The 14,484-nt window shown below is 31.8% G+C and overlaps 2 protein-coding genes across 12 annotated transcripts; both read right to left on the minus strand.

Annotated features, from left to right (window-relative positions):
* Window positions 1-4,177: 4,177 nt before the first annotated feature.
* LOC122314150 (cytochrome P450 71B10-like) lies at window positions 4,178-6,920 on the minus strand. Its single transcript, XM_043129563.1, has 2 exons — window positions 5,866-6,920; window positions 4,178-4,953 (listed from the first exon to the last, which is right to left on the minus strand). Exons 1-2 carry the CDS (start codon window positions 6,775-6,777, stop codon window positions 4,339-4,341), a joined length of 1,527 nt encoding a protein of 508 aa, XP_042985497.1. The 5' UTR covers window positions 6,778-6,920; the 3' UTR covers window positions 4,178-4,338.
* A 3,505-nt stretch (window positions 6,921-10,425) lies between these two features.
* Window positions 10,426-14,484, minus strand: LOC122314275. 11 transcript variants are annotated; one of them, XM_043129761.1, is made up of 6 exons: window positions 14,130-14,484; window positions 13,493-13,618; window positions 13,227-13,278; window positions 12,088-12,269; window positions 10,947-11,003; window positions 10,426-10,740 (listed from the first exon to the last, which is right to left on the minus strand). In XM_043129761.1, exons 2-6 carry the CDS (start codon window positions 13,520-13,522, stop codon window positions 10,588-10,590), a joined length of 474 nt encoding a protein of 157 aa, XP_042985695.1. In that variant the 5' UTR covers window positions 13,523-13,618; window positions 14,130-14,484; the 3' UTR covers window positions 10,426-10,587. The 11 variants fall into 11 exon arrangements, 5 of the variants coding, with proteins under 5 accessions (XP_042985695.1, XP_042985694.1, XP_042985699.1 ...); XM_043129760.1 differs by having other exon boundaries at window positions 13,460-13,618; XM_043129765.1 differs by having other exon boundaries at window positions 13,493-13,510; window positions 14,130-14,482.

Raw genomic sequence — 14,484 nt, forward strand, 5'->3', positions numbered from 1 at the left:
TTGAATATTAATTCTTATTTTTAATATTATTTTAAGAATTAAAAAAAATTGAATTTTTTATAATATTTTATGCGTGAATTTGAAAAAAAAATGTAATGATGAAATAAGATGAAAAAAAAAGCACTTTCAATATCGAAACGAAAACTTAATGTTGTAGTTTAGATTTTTAACATTGAAACATTATATGTTTATTCTATAAATAACTAATGAACAATATACACATTTAACTCTAACTATTAAAAGTAATAATAATAGGTGAGATGGTATAATTAAAAATTTTCGTAAGGAATTAAATTATAATTTGTTAATATTTTTAAAATATAATATGTCATTATTAATATTTTATTCTGAAAATCAATTAGTTTTTTCATTTTTGTTATTTCTTATAGTATCTTTGAGAAATGAAATAAATTATTAAAAAAATTTAACAATTTTAATAAACTTTTTTGCAATTGGTCATTTGTATTGTGGTTAAAAAAATTAGTAAAATTGTTTGCAGTTAATAAAAATGTCACTGAAACAAAATCATTTTTTTACGTAAATAAAATTTTACCTATGTTTAACTAAGATGCTTTAGACCACATGCACACGTGTAGCACACGTTGCTCTTGTTGTGTGTGATGATATTTCCTTATGCCTTATGGATAACGATAGATCTTGTAGAACATGCAGGCGAGGGAAAATCTATATATTTAAATATATTTAAAAAATTTAATACATTACCTCTTTATATGTTTTCATCATTACAGAAACATCTCTCATATCGCGAGGATGTTGCAAACAAAATTCAAGATAGTGAATGGATCATAGTTTTGGGCGCACACATAAACGAATCTGTAAGATTGCACAAAAATAAGCTTAATGTATTGTCTGTCAACATTGGGCCAGAAAGAGTAGGGTAACTGTTTTAGACCTTTTTAAAAAAACTTTCAATTATTGTAATGTATAAGTACAAAGTATTTATGTGTAGTTGTAAATATGTTTCATGTGGAAGTTCTATGTTATGGTTATGGATATTTTGCAAATAATATGTGTAATGTTGTGAGCAAGAGAAAAGTGTTAAAATATACATGAAATTCTACCCCGTTTATAGTTAAAATTGGAAATGTTGGAGTTATGAGACGGAAAAATATCAACTAGGTACATGTGCATCACATGTGATGCCTTACTAGTGTATATATAGATATATAGATACTTGTAGTGGGGCAATGTGTGAGACACGTTTACCAAGTTGAATTAAAAATAAGTTGTTGAAAAATATAAACATGCTCTGTATGACATAGCACTATTGTTCTCTCAACCCGTGCATAACGGAAGCCAAGTGATGTCGTTGCGCACCATGAACCAGCATCGCACAAACCACTGTTGATTTTCAGTCCTACTTGGTAACCGTCACCCTCACGCTGTCTTAGTATGTACACGTAGAGTTCCCACCATTTCATCACTCTGTGTTCTCTCATCTCTCTCTCTCTTGCACAACTGCTCAGTTCGATAACATCTTTGCCGCACCACGCAGATCCACCACGTCTCTCTTCCTTAGTAAAACCCCTGTTGCGCAGCTTCTTACACGGGTGAGTCTTTGTTTCAGTCTCACCATCACTCTCTTTTCACTAGTGATGACAAATAGAAAAAGAGAAGTTATAGTGCAGCTTTCGACAACCTTGTACATACCCAATCTACTTATTTGTCTTTAGCTTGAAAGTCATTTATGTAAAAATTATGTAGATAGTGATTTATGTTAGTTGATCCCTCATAAAGCTTTTATTTAGGCTCAGTTTTAATAATCCAAAAACTTTATTTTTACAAAAAATATTTTTAAAGATTTAAATTATGTCTTAAGTATCAATTTTTCTTTTTTACAATTTAGTTTCAGAAGTGAATTGTAACCGTGTAATTTTCTTTTAAACGCTTTATTGTTTTATTAAGTCTATTAAATAAAATTTGGTCGTTTACTTTAATGTAATATTCAAAGAAGTTTTGTGGATATTGAGGAATTTAGAAATTAATGATATTTTTGAGTTAGGAGAAATTTAAGTTTTTGAGAAATTATAAGAAGCGATTTGAGTATTTCAGGTGCGATTATAAGTTATTTATTCAATTGGAGATTTATATAAGTTATATTATTTTCTATAAGTGACGATTGATTATTCGTTTGGCATTGTTGTGAGAATTTTTGAAAGACTAAAAAGTTCAATTAAGCGAGATTCCAATACTAGACTTTGAATAAAAATAAAATGAACTGAGGTTGATTTACTAAAATGTGCTTTATATGTTATGAAAAGAACTATGAAAACAACATTAGTTATTTGTTCAAAATCATTCACGAACTTTGATGAAAGAGAAAGTATTTTTGTAATGACTGATATAGACATGACCTTAATTTTTGACATTTTATTTCTGAACTATGCAAAAAAGAGTGAATAAGAAATTTTAAGTATAAATTATATTTTTGTGATCTGATTCTATTTTGTTCTGAATTCTAATATGATATGATATGATTTTTGAAAACTTTTGGCATGACATTTTAAACCTAGATATGGTTTGTGGATGGTAATCTGTTTTACCTACCACGTGTGCTAACAGTTGTTTCCGTTTGGGTTGATACCACCTGTTCTATTTCTGGTGCACTCACTTTGTAAACAAAATGATTTTTCTAGTAGTCTTTCTTGTGTGCACACTCTGGGCTCCTAGAATAAATATGAAGAAGATTCACATTCTTTTTCTGCTCAATTAGCTACCAGGGTTTGTACAACCCTACCACGGGGTTAAATATGGCCTCTGATGTCACATGATATTCTGGTATGATGGTGGTCAGTTTTGCTACGCTAAAACAATTTTGAATAAGAATGTTTTTTAACTTTCGCTCTGATATTTTTTATAACATGTTTTGATTTTGCATTTTGACCATATAAATATTTTGTTCTGCATTCTGAATTTTGTAAATGCTCATGTTTACACACTAGTATATATTCTCTACTTACTGAGTTGTTGATAAGTCATCCCCTTATCTCCACAACATTTTTCAAATAATCTTGATAGTTCAGCTGCAGAGCAGGAGTAGGCAATACTAGAAAAGTTTGATGATCATAGAGGAATAAGCTCATGTACAACCCTACCACGGGGTTAAACGTGGCCTCTAATGTGACATAATATTCTGGTATGATAATGGTCAGTTTTGCTATGCTAAAACAATTTTGAATAAGAATATTTTTTAACTTTCGCTATGATATTTTTTATAACATGTTTTGATTCTGCATTTTGACCATATAAATATTTTGTTCTGCATTCTGAACTTTGTAAATACTCATGTTTACACACTGGTATATATTCTCTACTTACTGATTTGTTGATAACTCACTCCCTTATTTCCACAACATTTTTCAGATAATCTTGATGGTTCAGCTGCAGACCAGGAGTAGACAATATTAGAGAAGTTTGATGATCATAGAGGAATAAGTTCCCGATAGTACAATTACTTATTTGAGTCATATTTAGTAAATTGGTTTTTTTGGTTATTTTGATATGTTGAGTTAAGAATATTTTTCGAGTTTTTGGAGAATTTTTAATTTCTTTTCTTGAGAATTTATTTGTTGTCATTATAAAGAAACATGGATTTTTGGTTTGAGTAAATGAACTAATATTGTATGGAGTTTTTTCTAGATTTTAAAGTGTGATATTGGAGTTGATATTAAGTAATAAGAGATAACCTTCTAGATCTCTAGGACTGGGGCATTACAAATGTATATGGAGGGTATATATAAGATATATTACATGAATGAGAAATAATCAATTATCTTCGCAAAGACTTATTACAGAAATTACCTAACTTTTCATGTGCGGAGTAAGTATCAATGTTGACTATCAATATGTACTGGATCATGTAGCTGTCTTGATTTACTTCAAACCAAACTAGGTAACATACACAACTCGAATCTCACCCAAACTGGCTACTATACCCTGCTCGATTATTAAGATTGATTGAGATAATCATACTCAAGTCTCAAGTCCCACAATTATGGCGGTAAAGCCAAACATAAAGGAAGGAATTAGGGTTTGCTGCCATTAATTTGCCATGCTAGTGGCCTGGTATTGAGACTTGGCAATGTATATGGAGGGTATATATAAGATATATCACATGAAGGAGAAGTAATCAATTATCTCTGCTAACAAACATGTATAGACTAATTAACCGCCATTTATTTCATAGCTCTAGTCTTGCATATTAATTGTAGCTGGCAGCTGGAGTATATATTACAAGAAATTAGATATTCCTCAGAAGATATTCATTATTCAGGGTTGCTTTCGAGCTCATGTCATCATTTGATTGCCAACTTGCCACTAAAACAACTTGACTGGCACAAGATTAAGAGGTGTTTTCTTGCTGGTAGTAAGGCTAAGACCAAACGACTCTTCCATGTTAATATCTTCCTCCTTCATCCCAGGCGGCAATTTCCAATCGAAACAATACAAAAGATTCGCCAGTGCAAGCTCAATGGTTGATGTTGCCATATATATCCCGGGACAACCTCTTCGGCCAGCTCCAAATGGCAAGAACTCAAAGTTTTGCCCTTTATAATCAATGGAGCTATCGATGAACCTTTCTGGGATGAACTCTTCTGGGTTCTTCCAGTATTGAGGATCTCGTCCTATTGCCCAAGCATTAACTTGTATGACTGATTGAGGGTTAATGTCATAACCGTTGAGCTGGAAGGGTACCATGGTTTGTCTTGGGAGAAGCAGAGGGGCTGGAGGGTGCAACCTGAAAGTTTCTTTCATTATCATCTTGATGTATGGAAGGTGATCCGTGTCACTTTCAATGACTCTCCCTTTGTTTCCAACGATTTTTCTAACTTCATCTTGTGCTCGCTTCATTACTTTTGGGCTCCTAACAAGCTCTGCCATTGCCCATATCATGGTAATTGCACCAGTGTCGACTCCACCTAAGAAGAGATTCTGATGATAGAAAAAATATTGCATTTAGCAAATGAAAACCTCAATTAATTCGTAAATATAAACCTTGAAAATGAGAAAATGGAATTAAAAGCCATGGGGGAAGAGATTGGAAGTGGATTTATTTGGTTAAGAGGAATGAATTTAAAGATAGAATTTTTTAGAGACGTTGTTTATTGACTTTTGTGATAGTTGGAAAATTTGAACAAAATAAATTGTTTGAAAGATGTTTGAAAAATGGAATTAAGGGAATGTTTGGAGATAATTCTCATCACATCCTATCTCATTTCATCTCATATCATATCTTATTTTCTTCTCAAACATCACTAAAACACAAATAATATCAAATTAATCGTTACAACTTTTTCAAACTAATCATTACAATTTTTTCAAAAAAAAAAAATTAATTCTAACCTTTTCAATTTTCAAAAAAATATATATTAAAAAATTATACTCTAACAATATTTTAGTTTTATAATATTTTTTATTCAACTTTATCTTTCTTCTTTCTCAAAATCTAAAAAATACTTAACTCAAACTATCTCATTGTTATTCATAAACCTTATTACTACATATTATTCACAAAATTTTCATTTTATCTCATTCTACAAACATATCTTAAGATTACGTTTTGATGTTGATGATATAATTTTAGATGATCTGTAAATAGTTGTAAAAAAAGTAACAATTAGTAGTAAAATTGTAAGAATTTTTTACTAGAGTTGAAAATTTGTTAAATATTAAGATTTTTTTAAAATTTTAAAATTTTTATATTTGTGCTTTTCACTTAAGGCAAAGTAAATCACTGAATAAAAAGTTGAAATAGAATATTTTTTAACTTGAAAGATGGTTGAATTGAACTTGAAAGAAAAAACGAACTAAAAAATAAAGGATTAACAAATCAAGACCAATTACCAAGAGGACTGCCTTAATGTTTTCTTTAGAGAAGTGAGCAACATCAACCTCGGTTTGCTCCCTCTCTATTTTCAACAGCACATCAATAATGTCTTCATGCTCTGGTTTTGTTCTTTCGGGCTTGAGATGAAGATCAATCACCTGTTGGAAAAAATCATCTAACTCATGGAAAATCCTTTCCAGCCTTTCAAGTCTACCAGAGAGCCTGTCCACAATCCACCCCACGTATGGAACGTACTCAGATGCATTGAAGCTCCCCATCATGGCTTCAACACCATGAACAACTTCTTGAAACTTTTCATTATCTAAATCACTCCCACGAAAACTCTTACCAAAAGCAATTCTAAAAGTTATATTTGCAGTGAGAGCAAATAGTTTCTCAGAGAGATCAACAAAAGTTGCAGAAGAAGAAGACTTCCATATTGAATTGATAAGCATATCCACTTCTTCTTCCCTAATGGTTCGATATGACTGCACCCTCTTCACACTAAAAACTTCAAGAACACATATTTTCCTTATCTCTCTCCAATATTGGCCATAAGGCCCAAAAGCCATGTCTCGATAATTGTATGTGAATTTTCTAGTGGTGTCTAAGGGTGGTCTGCTGCAACAGTCAAGATCATGAACTTTTAAGACCTCTCGGGCAGCCTCAGCAGAAGATATGACAATATTTGAGATCCTACCGAGTTTAATTAGCATCACAGGACCATACTTTTTGGAAAGTTTCCAGAGAGATTGGTGACGTAATTCACTAAGTTGATGCAAGTTACCTATAATGGGAAGCTTTGGAGGGCTTGGTGGTGGATGCAGCTGCTTGTTTTGCCTTTGAGCTGCAAACTTCTTTTCCATGAGCAGTAGCAGAGGAAGACATATCAGAAGAGCAATCCACAAGAGTATAGCATAAAGAGTCATTGTTGAAGCTCGATCTTTTGTGTTCAACCAAGCTTCCTAGCTTGAAATTGTTCTTCACCCTTGATTTGAATATATATCAGGAAAGTGAGCAAAAATGTGCCTTTTTGGTTCACATTAGTCATGCTGGCCTTGTCGTTCGTAATATCTAATTGGATATATATTTCGTAACTTGCACCCTTTACTGTATGACTTTTGAAATATAATATCTACAAGTTATGTACACTTTTTTTGAAAAAGAAAAGAAATATTTATATTAGTAGAATATTTAAATGTCGTATTCTCTTTCTTTCTTTTTTTTTTTGAGTAAATATAAAATAATAATAATAATAATTTTTTAATAATAAGTAAGAGTGTACGTAGAACGATGGAATTTTAGATGGGTGGATGTTTTAGTAATTTACTTCTAGATCTGTTTCTTTTCCTTGGCATTATCCTAGCTTTTTGGCATCCTGAAAGCCGAAAGGTTCTGCAGCTCTCAGCAACAGGTACAGTGCCAAGTTGCAAACATTCATGCATGTGTGAGCTATTGTTCAGTTACGTACATCTATTGTTCTCCTCTTATTTGTTTGAAAATTTCTTTAATTTTAATATAAGTTACTAATTTTGAGTATACTTTATATACGATATAATTAGTTAAAATAATTATTTTATATTAAAAAATCACATTAATAAATTATATAATAAATAAATAAAAATAATTGTATATAGAATTTTAATTTTATATAATTTATATTAAAATAATTGATAATTTAATATACAAAACTATTTAAATTAAACTATATTAATAAATATAATTGGCATATATATATATATATATGAAAATAGAATGAAGAAAAAGACTACTCTATAGCTTTCAAATTCTTCAAACATCATCATCATCAAACTACATTTATCGTTTTGCAGCATAATTCAACATACATTTATCTTAAAAACAAAAAACAAAAAAACATTCATTGCTTTTATGGTCAAGTCATCAGCATGTGGTATATTACAGTCAAAAAAAGAGGTGGATTGACAGGACCAAGTCTGGGGGGGCTGATCAATACTAGTCACGACAATTTGGACATATCTCAACACTATTACTCACTTCTTATCATACAGTGTTGAGAAGTACCACTCAGAGTCGGGGCCACTTTCAAAAAAGTGTCACGCAACTTTTTCATCTCTATACTGATGCTTACTTTTTCATCTTTATATTATATTAAACTCACACACCTTATATCATATATATTTTTTTTTATCATTTTTGTTTGAGTTTATTTTTTAAAACTAATTAAATTTTTTTACTTATTATCTATATACTAAGTGTTTGATAAAAGAAAAAAAAAATAAATAAAAAATAAAAAAATATAATGTGTGATGTATAGACTTATATTTAAAATTTTTCTATTTACTACAGATGCTTTGATTTGACAAATCAATGTCACTTTCGAATTAATATATTTTTCGTATATACTGGAGTTAGCTGGTAGCTCTTATATATTTTTTTATTTAATGGTTAATTAAATATTTTTTAATAATATTATAATCTTTTTAAAAAATAATATTAAAAAATATATGTAATAAAACATAAAATTAACTAGCGATAACTCCCTACCAGTGATGACCAGAGAGCCACCATTTTGTTTTTAGAAATGACAGTACTAGGATTTAAGATTGGACAATGTTAGGGATCACATTGGGAGATCCCATTGCTCATCCCGCTAGTGTTATTTTTGTTTTATATTATTTTTTTAATATTTTTAAACATTTTTAAAAAAAATTCATAATATTATTAAATATTATTTTTTTAATTACTAAATTTTAAAAATAAATAAAATAATTTAGAACGAGATCCTTATCATTTTCTTTTAAGATTTGAGGATCTTATAGAATCCTATAAATAATTAAATTTCTTGCTCACGTGGTACTAATACGTTGTTGGACCACCTAAAGTTCTTTCTTTCTTTTTTATTTTCTCTCTTTGACAATACTTTGGGGCAAAAATGTTGCACACTCGTGGGTGCCTAATAATCCAATGAAGAGAACGGTGCATACTTGGGTGATTTTTTTCAACAAAAAATTCATACAATATATATATATATATATAATAGTAGTGGGCAGCGTGTGAGACACGTTTACCAAGTTGAATTAAAAATAAGTTGTTGAAAAATATAAACATGCTCTTTAGTGGTTAGCGTGACATGTTGTAATAAAGGTAGAATATTAAGTAATATAAAATCTTGATCTTGCAATAATATCAGAATCAGTCATTCCAGAAAAATGAATTTATGCTCCTATCATAAGATTAACATCCTCAAGAGAATAAATGGGATACTAAGGCACGAATAGTTCTTGATTCAAATCTGGAATATTGGTAAAAGGAAATTTTCCAGCCATAATATTATTATAGATAAACAAAGACAAGATCAAGAAATAATGTGAGGATTTCTTCTCTCGTGAATATCCTTCTCTAGTGAGTTTTTTTATAATAAAAGATGATCATTTAAATAAAAATCCAGAGTTTTTCAAAAATTTTCACAACGTCTAAACAGCTTTAGATAACAGTGAATATCCTGTGATGCTTGTCTTGCCCAAACAGCTCTAGAGAATAGTGAATATCTCATAATGCTTGTCTGGTCTAAACAGTTTCAGAAGAACAGTGATTATTTCATAATGCTTGTCTAGCCTAAACAACTTCAAAAGAACAATGAATATCTCGTAATGCTTGTATGGCCTAAATAGCTCCAGAAGAAAAGTGAATATCTCGTAATGTTTGTCTAGCCTAAACAGCTCCAAAAGAACAGTGAATATCTCGCAATGCTTGTCTGGCCTAAACAGCTCCAGAAGAACAGTGAATATCATGCAACGCTTGTTTGGCCTAAACAGCTCTACAAGAACAATGAGTATTTCGTCAAAACTATGTTATACACAGAAACTCTAGAAGAGTACAACTTCAGAATAGTAGTGAATTTATTATTAAAAAGATCTTAAAATAATATGGCGAATCTATTCACCAAAACATTACCAGCTACATCATTTAAATAGTTAGCATATTGAGATGCATCAACACAAGGACTTATTGTCATACACTTTTCAAGGGTGAGTAAATGTCTTGAAAACTTATATTGATTGAATTCTTTTTCTTTCGCTAAGATTTTATCTCACTAGATTTCCTTGACAAGGTTTTAATGAGGCAATCATAAAGTATTCAAAGACAAATTAGAATATTATACTCTTTTTCCTTCGTCACTAGTTTTTTTTTTACTGAGTTTTCTTTAATAAGGTTTTAACGAAACATATTTTTTGTGTATGATCATTCAAGGAAAAGTGTTGTAAATATATACATTTGGTAGATGTCCACGTTGTAAATATTATTGTGCATATGAATTGATTCATGTTGTGCATATGAATTGATTAGCATAACAAACGACCATGAAAGTTGCATATAAAAGAAAGTCTTGATGATTATTTGCACACATAAAAGAGAGAGTAGTGAATGATATTAAACTCTTAAAGAATCAAGTATTTTGCAATCTCCTAATCTCCCTTGTCCTTTGCAATCTTTGATTCATTTGCTACTCTCTTTAGTTTTATAAAAAAAGTAATAATAGGCTAAAGAAGGATAATAATCTCACTCAAGTTATAAACCATTAAGCCAAACCGTGATAAGTTTAAACAAACAATTAGTTTAAGCAAGTTTGAGAAATATATCATGTTTGTTGGGAATTCAAATTACAGTTTCTTCCTTAAACAACAAAATATCATGGAATTGTTTTCTCGGTCATTCAGATGGTGGTTACAAAGTTTTAGGGGTTATGCATGTAAAGGTCAAGTGGTGTCTTCATTCACGGCATTTATTGAGAGAACGTTGAATCTTTTGCGGTGCTGCTTCTTGAGTTGATCCACCTCTGCATATAGCTGCATTATCCATTCTTTTTCTGAACATAATGTAGCGATGTGTTGGAGATACGGTAAATGTTCCTGCATGAAATGAATTTGGAGTTTAAGTATGGTCATTAAAGATTTGGGAGCATATAAATATAGAAAATATAAAGTATGGTGAACAAATATAAATGCAGCACTTGGAAGACTTGGCACAGATGACTTCTGCAAACAGTTCCTGCTTCGTACGTATGACTAAACTGACTGCAAATCAAAACCAGCATAAGAGACTAAAAGAATCTTACCTCAGGCTTCACAGACCCAACATCAATCTTCTGCTTCACCTCTTTAAGAACATCATCCTTTACAAGCAAATTAATGTATTATAAAATAAAAACATTGATGGCAGGAGGATACGACCTGCTGAACCTAAAGAACTCTTTCAGGTAACATCTTTAGATCAGACTTGCTAGAAGTATCCACCTTCCCAAACCAGAGAGAGAGAGAGAGAGAGAATTCATATGATTGGATGGGATTGAGGACTAGGTTCAGCAGGTAAGGCTTGTTTGCACCTTTTTGTTTAAGAATTCTTATGATCTCATTTTAAGTTTGATGTGATTCCTTTGTAGGAATACTGAAAGGAATGAGAAGAAGAGACATCTATAAGACCAGAGTTTCTCATTTATAACTCCATACATCAGTCATGTTTAACTTCGCCACATTGAAGACAGTTGGAAAATAAAATCCTAGAAAATAAATTTAGACTTAAAACTATTCCCATTCCAGATAACTCAAAGACTCTATTTCTTCCCATCTTAAAAAACGAAACAGAGAGTCTTAAAGTCATGCCAACTGAAGGACTGAGGATGTGTTCTACATATATAGACCACTGCAATAGGCTTTGATTGATCGGTGATGACTGGCATACGTTACAACTAAGAATCATCACTAATTCCTGGAATTTTTTAATATAAAAATGAAGATAAGGCAATTATAGTTTCTCCATACACAAACTTTAAGTGCCTTATCACTTTGGCTTATAGCCATTTTTCCACTTTGATTATTTCATATTTCTTTCCTTTTTCTTTTTCTCCTTCTAGTAATGTCTCTATTTTAGAGGATGTATTTAGCTAAACTATTGTGCGATAAAATGGAATGATATTTATTAAAATTCTAATTACTGCATTGTTTTCGTGCATTGCAGACAGAATGTCACATAATTGCTTCTCAATTATATTCATCTCTTGCAAAACTTAAAAATTACCACTACAATATTATACCATAAAAAGTAGGCAAAGGAATATGTGTAATGGTCCATTTGAGTTGTTAGGAAAAAGGGAGAAAAAGAACAAGCATTTAGAAGCTGTTGATGCGAAAGGGATTAAACATTGTACTCACGAAAAAGACAGTAACAGGCATAAAAGCAAGCCTATCTAGCTAATATACCTGCGACCATATTGAGATTATGTCGATGAAGGCAATCACTTCTAATGCAAAAGTGTTGAGAAATGCCCAAATAATAGTCAGGCCTATGTACATGCATAAGAATAACCACTTTGGAGTAAGATATCGTCCATCCTTATTTGTTCCATTGCATAATAAAATGATGCTCTGCAGCGTTTGTGATCCTGCATAAGCATTCCAACAAGTTAAAAAGAAAAAAAGTCAAAATCTTAATGCAGTTTACCATAACAATAATAAGTAAATAAAAAAATGAATTCCCTAAGATAATGATAAGAAAGTGCATGTGTGCCTATGCCTGCAATGAGCCCTATGGTCGCGAGCCAAGCGTAACACCACAATGAAAACGGACCCCATATAGTGCCAGCTAAATGAGCAACCCAAAAGTAAAAACACCAGTAGCCAATTTATATACAAGCAAGAGTGTCGGTGACATAAAACCTTAGCAAGAAGCATTCAAATTTCAAAGCCCTTAACAAGGAATTGGTTGCCTCTATGTTTGATGGTGACTGTGACCAGGATAGACATTAGGTTGAGAATCTGAGATATTAACGAGCTAAAAAAGAACAAATGGTTTAATTGCCATCATTATTTTCAAAGACGAGGTAAAACTTTCATAGGTTGTTTAGGGCTCTGAAAATCGATCACCACTCTTCAGTTCCATTCCATAAGCACGTTTCTTGTAAAATGCTAGCCAGTAGCCAGTGTAATAAAAGCAAAAGGGTTATTTTTTGCTCAGTTTAGATCATATCTTGTACAACTATGCTCTTGTAAGGAAGATAGGAAAGCTATTTAACTTCACAGGTTTCAGTCGAAACCAGGTCATGTTCATTAGATCCATTAAAAAAAAAAAGGTCATGTTCATTAGAACTTTACATGGTTTTCAAAAGTCCAGTATAAATATATTCAATTGCAAAAACTAGATCATAAGAGGATCAATAATGATATTATTAATGATAAGAAAAAAACATGGGAAGATGGAAAGGTACAAACCAAGAAGGAGGAACAGATCTCAGCCATCACAAATCCAACAAACTAGGTGAAGAATTATACTACCACCCAACCCCACACAAGACTTGCAGGACTTGCATATTGAAGGTTTGAACCATGCAGTGGAGTAATACCTGTAAAAAGGGTCATCGTCAAAAATGATATTGCAAGTGTTTTGATCAAAGTCTGCATCAAATTAAACGATAAAGAAAATAAATAAATAAATAAACAATCCTCATCAGTAAGAAAAAGTAGAGGATATCATATAATTAAACAATGAGGAAGAAGAACATATATACGATGATATAAGAATATTGTGGAGAGAAACCAAAATCAAAGTAGCAGGAAATATCGAACAAAGAATAACCATTTCTCTTCGGAGTTCTTGCTCGTAACCCACCTCATTGAGCCGCTTCTCCTTGGAATCCATGATTGGGATGAAGCAAAAAAGTCAAGCATAATTGGATGAAGGAAAGAAAAATTTCACATCCAAGCAACTGCCCGAGCCAAAAAACTTTGGTCCATACTGACGAACAGAAATCCAACAGGTAGATTCACATCCAACAAACAAAAAATGGAAAAGAAAAATCCAACAAGCAGAAAAATGAAAAAAAAAAAAAAGAATCAACACAGGTTTTGAATCGAAGAACAACAAGATAGGAAAGAATTTTCAAATTCCTCCAGATTCACATCCCACAAAGAGAAGAGAAAGAGGATGCCACTAAAAACTAAGCATACCCAGAAGAATGAACAATAAATTTCACATCCAAGCAATTGGAAAACCCAACAAAAAATGGTCCATACCGACGAACAAAAATCCAACAAGCAGATTCACATCAGAAAGAAAAATGGAGAACAAAAACCCAACAAGCAAAAAAAATGAAATAAAAAAAATCCACACGAAACAAGAAAAAAAAACCATCCTTTAGATTCACATCCCACAGAGTGTACTATACCCACACCGCACCACCACAAGAACAAAGAAAGAGAAACCAAGATACATGACTGCGACTGGAAGCTCTTCTTCGACGCCTCACCTCAAAAATCCCTCGGATGGATAGCCAAGACCAAGAACTGAGAACTTTGGCCTCCAACACCAACCAGCCAAAACATCTCCTCACCTTGACAATACATCACACCCATTATAAGCTGGGTTCTTGAAATAAACAGTCTTTTCTCACATGTTAATCCCTCGCACATTGACCCACCCAGTAACTTTCATGGGTGATGCCGGTATTAGCCTTACTGATCATGCCACGGATTGCAGCTCATCCTTCCAGCAGACACATGGTGACACACAGCACTAACTTTCTTCTTTCCATTTCTAGAATGTACTATAGGAATATTTGGTTGTTACTCTATGCTGTAGGTGCGGTTACTCTCTGTTGTATA

This window comes from Carya illinoinensis, chromosome 6, assembly GCF_018687715.1.
Source record: "Carya illinoinensis cultivar Pawnee chromosome 6, C.illinoinensisPawnee_v1, whole genome shotgun sequence".
Classification (NCBI taxonomy): domain Eukaryota; kingdom Viridiplantae; phylum Streptophyta; class Magnoliopsida; order Fagales; family Juglandaceae; genus Carya; species Carya illinoinensis.